The sequence below is a fragment of the Vigna radiata genome, chromosome 8, assembly GCF_000741045.1.
Source record: "Vigna radiata var. radiata cultivar VC1973A chromosome 8, Vradiata_ver6, whole genome shotgun sequence".
NCBI classification, from domain to species: Eukaryota; Viridiplantae; Streptophyta; class Magnoliopsida; order Fabales; family Fabaceae; genus Vigna; species Vigna radiata.
This window is the reverse complement of record NC_028358.1, coordinates 41279423-41287889: the sequence shown is the minus strand read 5'-3', so window position 1 is coordinate 41287889 and position 8467 is coordinate 41279423. Positions and strand designations below refer to the sequence as shown.

Sequence of the window (8467 nt, the reverse complement as noted above, 5' to 3'; positions counted from 1 at the left end):
ATTATTATTTTAAAAATATTATATTTTATTATCATTTAAAAAGTTATCGAAGATTTTTGTTGAAAAAAATTAAATATTTTTTATTTTTGATTAATTTTCAAAATTAAAAAAGTATTTATTATTATTTTTCAATAATTTTATAATTAATAATTAAATTATATTTATTTTTTAATTATTTTAGAAATTGATAATATTATCATGTTCGAAAAATGACAGTCTAAATTTATAATATGTCTAACTATTTTAAGATAATGCGACAGTGTATAAATTATTAGTTTAACTTTTTTAACATAAATGATTTAATCAATAATTTTTTTGAGATAATTTAATTTGAAAAGATACTTAGTTAAATATATTTTATAATTATCCTAATTATTAAATATTAATCTATTAATATAATCATAACATAATTAGACTAAATGAGAATAAGCAACAAACAAAATATATAATCATATTATTATGCATTCAAGACATATTAGTATGTTATAAAAATATATTTTTATTATGTATAATAATTATGAGTATAATTTTCATATTTTACTCTTATAATCTCTTTTATAATAGAGTTTTATCATCTCTTACACTATTTTTACTTTTTACTTACGTATATCTCATAACATGTAAACAATTCATCATCAACAAAGCATAAGATAAAGTATATGGATATGCTTATTTTATTTTATAAAATTTTATTATACATTTCAAATCATATAATTCATGTTTATATAAAATAATATTTATAATAAATTTATCATTCAACATATAAAAAAAAAAAAAATCTAACGATACAAAAGTTTGTATTTAATGGACTTGATCACACATACTTGCGTTCAACTTTTCCAATGTTCGAGACTCTTAAAGTTATCTAGTTGATACCTAACACATTAGAACTCTAAACCTTACTAGAATGTAAAATTCTTAATAAAAGCTAATGACATTGCATATAAACCTAATGGTACCCCACAAAAATTCTAAATTTGATATAATGTATGTATAGTTTATTTATTTAGCTTATTAGGTTCATATGATCAATACAATAAATGATATTAACACATTGAAATTACATTTTGACTTTATCAATACAAAGTAAATTATATGCCCACTTGTAATAGTTATAATACACATGTAAGTTCAACTAAACTACAAATTTTATTTAGGTTTAAGTGAGAATCAAATGATGTATTTATATGGCTTCTACAGTGACTTCAGATGTTGAAGATGCTCCTTTAATATATAATACTTAAATTTTAAACTTGTTTGCATCTTATGCAAGTTTGTTCAATTTCTAAGTCAATTTGATAAGATTCTTTTAGGATGGCTCAAGTTAGACACTACGCAGTTTGTCTTAAATTATTCCTCTGTTTTTTATCCAAACAAAATGGCTTCAAGAACCATTAATCAAATTGCTAGAAGATGCTAGAGAATGATAGAGAGTTGATAAAACGAAAAACATCATTATTTGAAGAGTACTAATAAATATCACATTTGAATCAAATATTATCCAAAATTGGTGCGGAGTTTGGACTCACAACCCCATATTTTTCAACACAACTAAACTACAATCCATTTTTAAGAATACTAATAAAATTACATTTGAATCAAATATTATACTAAATTGATGCAAAATTCAAGCTTATAACCTGATGATATACCTTAAAATTGTCAATGAAAATTAAAACAATTTCAAAAAATAATAATAAAACATCAATTAACAACTTTTTTACCTTGTATTTATAGTTACATATATTGCATTGACAAATTTTAACTACTATTTACACAAAATTAAACAAAACACTTCATAGTAAAAAACTCAACTAATCATTTCCAAAAACTTAAAACTAACAAAAGAAAAATCCATTTCAATTTAAACCCTAACTCATTATACCACAAACCAAAAAACACAAACAATTTGACCCTTAAAAAATACAAGACAATCAAAGCAAATTTTGCTCATTCTCTTTTAACTTCAATAAAATTATTCCATAACCATTCAAGTCCGAATTATACTTTTGCATTCATCGTGTTCTTTTATTTTACTCACCTGTCAAGTTGTTGTATTTGAAGTTCTACTTAGTTCTAGAAAAACTTATCCTCTCCCACAAAAAGATAGATTATCTATAGGCTTGGAGTTACAATACTTTATGTAGTTGTGGTGAAGTCTTATTGGTGATGTGTTAACCCAATGAACCTCCTCCCTCTGAAAGGTTCATCAATGGTATGAGAGTCAATGGTTAGCTTTGGTGACGGATTATAACGAGTAGAGTATGATCTTGTATTGAAATTTTTAGGTTTAAACCATTTTTTGGTCTCTAAGTTAAGTTCTGATGTTCTGTTTAGTTTCCGCTTTCAAAAATGTCAACCTTTAGTCCCTATGATATGAAAAATGTATCAAAGCAGTCTTATTCGTTACCAAATCACAAGTTTTTCATTAAGTGATTTGTTGCTCATAACACCTTCCGTTAACAAATCACAAAATATTGGATACCTAGGTATGAAAACTTGTGATTTATTGTTCATTAAGTGTTGTCATGAGGACTGATTCGATACATTTTTCTTATCATAGGGACTAAAGGTTGACATTTTTAAAAGTAAGGACTAAACTGAACATCAGAACTTAACTTAGAGACCAAAAAAGGGTTTAAACCAAATTTTTATGACAAGGGTTTTAGATAAGTGTATCTTGTTAGGAAGAATAGTGGTAGAAAATGAATGCTTGTGGTTGAGAATGCTTTCACTGGAGTAAGAGTATACCTTATAAAAGAGACTTATCCTTGAAGGAAAAATTATTGGAAATTTAAGTGTAAGTCTAAATTTTACATTAATAAAAATGAGAAAATTGAATACCATATAAAAATAAAAAGATCCATAAATTCATTAAGATCCATAAATTTATTGTCTTAAAATTTTTATTTATTAATAGTATCAATCTCTTATATGATTGGATGCATAATTTTTTTTTATTTTAAAATTACACAATTTGAAAATGGTAGACTTTAAATTTTTTACATTTATAAATGTCCATTCAACTATGAATTTAGCAAAAATGGAGGGAGGCATTTGAAAAGGAAAAAATTGATTGGTTTGTTCTAAAAGTTAGTAACATTAACTGCATCAATAAAATAAAACTTTTGAAAGTGATGTTACAAAAATATCAATAAATGTATCTCCATATTCATGCATTTTATATTTACGTTCGATGATCATTTTTCTTAAAGAAAACCCTGGAATATTATAGAAATAAACAACTTTTGTAAAATATATATTGCTTTTATTTAACATTATATTTTCACCACCCAATTAAAAACAACAAAATATTTGTCAAAAAATTTATGCCACTAGGCTGAAGTTTTGATTTTGTAATATATGTTTAAAATATCAGAAATTCGAGAATGAATTCAATGCTATTAAACGTGTATTAATGGACTACTTTATAAAGTCTCGACAAGATATTAATAACTAAATAGGAATCGATAATTAATATTATTATGTTTATTTTTATTTTTAATTAATATTTTTATTATTTATATTTTAAAATAACTAATTATTTATTCAATAATTTTAGAAAAAAGATAAAAAAAGTTATTTTTATCAAATAATTAAGATTTTATTAGATAATTTTGAAATGATAAATGTTTGGATTATATTTGTGAAATAATTGATATTTTTCATAAAATTGAAGAATATATAAAAAATATATATTTAGAAGACTAAAAAATATACTATTCAAGTACAAATTTAAGACCAATCCATTTTAACTCATTAATCTATTATTTTAAAAGGGATAAATATGTTTTTAGTCCCTATACTTTGGGACGATTTTGATTTTAGTTCCTCTATCAAACTAAGGTGAAATTTAGTCTTTCAATTTTAAAAAACTCTAGTTTTAATCCTTTTTATCAATTTTTTTTTTAACTTTATTGACTGTTTCAAACGCGTTTCATTATAGCATCTGGATTGTTTACACTATTTGAAGGACTAAATTGTACCTTAGTTTAAAAGAGGGACTAAAACCAAAATCGCCCCGACTAAAACCAAAATCGCCCCGACTAAAAACATATTTAACCCTATTTTAAAAATCTTATAAATAGAAGATTTTGCATGGTTAAAATCAATATTTTTTAAAGGGTAACTTGATCTAAAAAAGACTTTTTGTTTTTAGAGATTCATTCTGAAAGTTAGACATTTATCATTATTTTTTAGTGTTTAGAATATATAACCTTAATTCCTTTATTCACAAGAATTGAATGTAATGTATCTTAATTATTTATTATTTGTGTTATTTAATATAATTAATTCTTTATTATTTGTGTTATTTAATATAATTTTTTCAAATTATTGGACATGATCCTAGATTAGGATATAACATCTAATTAATTGTGTAGATAGATATAAAGTTTATCAATTGATTATTCGAAACATTTAATTGATTGTGTAGGTAGATATAAAGTTTATCAGTTAATTATTCGAAACATCTAAACTTAATGTTTAATTCGGACCTTTAATAAAATCATTTAAGACATTAGATTTTTTTATTAATTAAGACTTATTAAATACTAGCATGAATATTAGAATAAAAATTAAATATATTGTTTGGTATTTTTATATTGATTTAGTAATTGAAATCTTAATTTTTACTTTTGTGTGTATATGAAAAAAATGATATCTGACTTACTCATATTTATATAATAAGGTACACTTGTTAATATCTATAAAATTATATTTACCATCAATTATACGTTACCAAAATAAATTTTAATTTTAACTAGAGAAAAGTGCAAAAGATATGTGCACAAATATTTGTCACAGTTTGTTCCACTATGCTGAAGTTTCGTTATTGATTTTGTAATATATGTTTAAAATACTTGTCTTAATTCGAAAGTGAAATCAATGCTATTAAATGTATATTAATTGCCTATATTAAAAAGGTTTAATAACATTAATGGTCCATATTTTCGTCATGTATATTCGTTTTGGTTCCCATATATTTTTTTTGTTCAATTTTGTTCTAAAGAATGTAAATTTTGTTCAGTTTGGTCCTTTTTACAAATGTCGTTTGCAGAGAGTCGAGCTGTGCACAACAGTGTTGATGTGACATTTAACTGTCCAAGTGAAGTCCTTCCGCCACATTAAGGTGGATTTTGAAAGAAATGTGATTTATTTAATGGAACCCAATTTTTGACGAGGGAGGAGAGTGAAATTAAGGTTAGGGTATTTTTAATTTATTTCAGTGAAAGCGAAAGTGAGGTTCGTGGTTAACATTCCCCATCTTGGTGGTTGATGAGCCATGTCTCCTTTCCCAATCTTTTTCTCGTTGTTGCAATAAATGGATTCTCCTTTATTTCTCTGGACAAGTTAAAATTTTTACTAACCCAAGTCCATGAACAATGTCCAAGTTTCCTCGTTTTCCTTGTTGGTTCTCTTTAATTGTAAAGTTAGAGTTGTTGATGCTGTGATTGAAACCGTTGATAAGGTTTTGATAAAAAGGGTGTGTGAATGTGATTTTGGTCACTTTATATGAAAGTTTTTGGAGTCTTAGAGGCTATAATTGTCATTGTCTTGGTTGAGTTTGTTTATGATTATTTGTTCACTCTGTAATTTTAGAATTTTCATTTGCAGGTCTGTGGTGATTGCGGTGGTGGCCTAAGGGTTTAGGTGTGGCGGCGCTAGGGTTTCGATTTTTGGTTGGACTGAAGGTTGAAGAAGATGGTGATGTGGCTCTGTGTTTTGTAATGAATGAAGGTTGTTTATTCTAGTCCTCATTTCTGTTAATTATTTTCGAATGTGGTTCCTATGATGATGACTGATCTAGTCCACGTCAGAACATAAATTGTTGGAATGCAAACAAAGTCCCACATTGAGTGAAAGAAGGACTGGTCAAGGGTTTATATACACATAGATATCTCCAATGGTAAGAGGCCTTTTGGAGTGGTACCAAAAGCAAACCCGTGAGGGCTTGGNCTGGTCAAGGGTTTATATACACATAGATATCTCCAATGGTAAGAGGCCTTTTGGAGTGGTACCAAAAGCAAACCCGTGAGGGCTTGGCCCAAAGCAGACAATGTCTTACCATGTGTGTGGTGATCAGGCGATAGTAAAAAAGACTAAATTGAACACAAATTACGATCTTTAGGACAACATTAAACAAAAAAATATGGGGACCAAAACGAATGCGCGTGACGAAAATAGGAACCATTAATACTATTAAGCCTATTAAAAACTAAAAAATAGGAATCTGATAATTAAAAATTGAATTTCGGATAATAACACCAGCCACGTAAATTTTGAATTTTTTGGTTATGATAAAACTAAGGAAGAGCATCGGATGTAGAAATTAGAAGAAAGAAAATTTGTTTTCGATTCTTTACGGACAGAACAATATTTTAATACGCAGTTATGGTAGTTCAGGTGACAGTAAATTTAGAGTGCCAAAAAGGATCAAAATACAAACCAATAGAAGAAATAAGAGGCACTGCTTTTGATTCTCTGATTGTGATCCTCACAACACGAGCCTGCACCTCACCCCGATCAAGCCTATGAAGCCTCTTGTAACCCACTGTTGTTGCTTTCACGATCAATTTATCATCCGCATAGATTTCATGCCGTTTGATCCTTTGACCAAGTCCAATTGCCTCTTGTATTGAAATCACGTTGAATCTCAAAAAACTCTCATCCTTTGCCCAAATTTCAATCCAATGGTCCTTTTCACCGCCATCATCCTTTGGGGTCCAATAGGACCACAAGTGGTCAGTGTCTAGCATGTTTTCTGGTCCGAAACCCCCCCTTTGGCTACTAACTTTTACAAAAGAATCTTCGGCAAGATTGTGTTGAAAAATAGTGTTAATTGCACTTCTAAACTCTTTCAATCTTTGAGCATCAACATCAGTTATAAGGCCACTTTTATTTGGAGGTACATTGAGAAGTAACACACAGTTTCTCCCAACTGAGTTGTAATAAATATCAAGCAACTTGCTCAGCCTTTTTGGTGATTCTGACTCATGCCAGAACCATCCCGGTCGAATTGAGACATCACATTCCGCCGGCAGCCAATCTGTCCCTTTTGGATCACCACTGCTCAAATACCTGTATTACACAACCAAATAATTTGTTAGGTGCACATTATTCCACTGTTGTATCAAATTTTATCTTAGCCATAAAGAAATTAGCCTGCAATGAAGCTTGACCTTTCGTACAGTGCAACTAACAAAGTGAAAAAGTGTCACTTTTTCAAAGAGTGCTTTGCTTAGAAGCAGAACTTACTCTGTGATGCTGGAATTTCCAATCGACAAAGAGGTTCGATTGATGGTAGACCAACATGTGTATCCTGCAGAACCTGTTTCTTCTCCCACCCACCTTACATCAGGACCGGCATCGGAGAAGATATTGATGGAACTCTGCAACTCCTTCACCATAGAAAACCAATCTGAAAAATAATAGGACATGTTTTTTGCCTGAGCACCCTTTGCTCCATCGAACCAAATTTCTCTAACATTTTGATACCTAAAAAGGCATGATACACCGCAAGGTTAAAACACGCATCAAAGAAAACAATTAGCAAACACAGTAGTAGAATGGGAACTCACTTCTTGAGCAACTCTTGCAATTGAGCCAAGTAATATTGGTTGTAAAGCAAATCATTACCATATCTGGGGTCATGTCTATCCCAAGGTGAAAGGTAGATCCCTACATCAATTCCATGTGCAGTGGCTGCATTGACAAAATCTCGAACAACATCACCCTTGCCACCTTGCCAGGGGCTTCTGATGACAGAATGATTAGTGTACTTGGAAGGCCAAAGGCAGAAGCCATCATGGTGTTTAGCAGTTAGTATCATCAAGGAAATTCCTGCATCTGCTGCCACAGTGGCCCACTGGGTTGTGTTGAGCCTTGTGGGATTGAAGATTGCTGGGTTTTCATGTCCAGTGCCCCATTCTCTATCAGTGAATGTGTTGACACCAAAGTGGAGGAACATTATGATCTCCCTTTGTTGCCATTTAATCTGGGAGTATGTTGGGAGAGGGAGAATTGGCAAAGGTGGTGTTGGGGTTTGTTCATTCCAACAACTACAAATTCTAACTTGTTCAAATAACACTGTCAATGTAATCAAGAAAGAACACCACCATAGCCTAAGCCTAACCATCACGCTAATATTGTTCTCCTACTTCTTTAGGTACTGCTATATATACACTCTAGCTGTAAAGTGCGGTATATGTAGCAGCAAAGAGATTATTATTCACTTATTTCGTAATAATTCCTATATTTTAAACATATGATTACTTATATTTTATTAGACTCAATTGAGTTTTTATTTACTTTTCAAATAAATATAATATGACTTTTCGTCAATTATATTAACACTTTGTAAAGTGTTGTTTTAAAATTTGGATTATTTTTTATTTTTTTAAATCTCTCAATATAAAAATATAAAAAATAAGTAAATCACAAATACAGTTATAAAAATTAAATTACA

At 29.0% G+C, this 8467-nt stretch overlaps 1 protein-coding gene across 1 annotated transcript; it reads right to left on the bottom strand.

The window, feature by feature from the left end:
* Nucleotides 1-6331: 6331 nt before the first annotated feature.
* LOC106771139 (alpha-L-fucosidase 1) lies at nt 6332-8161 on the bottom strand. Its single transcript, XM_014657059.2, has 3 exons — nt 7581-8161; nt 7258-7497; nt 6332-7080 (listed from the first exon to the last, which is right to left on the bottom strand). The coding sequence occupies exons 1-3, from the start codon at nt 8135-8137 to the stop codon at nt 6402-6404; spliced, it is 1476 nt and encodes a 491-aa protein (XP_014512545.1). The 5' UTR covers nt 8138-8161; the 3' UTR covers nt 6332-6401.
* Between the last annotated feature and the right edge of the window lie 306 nt (nt 8162-8467).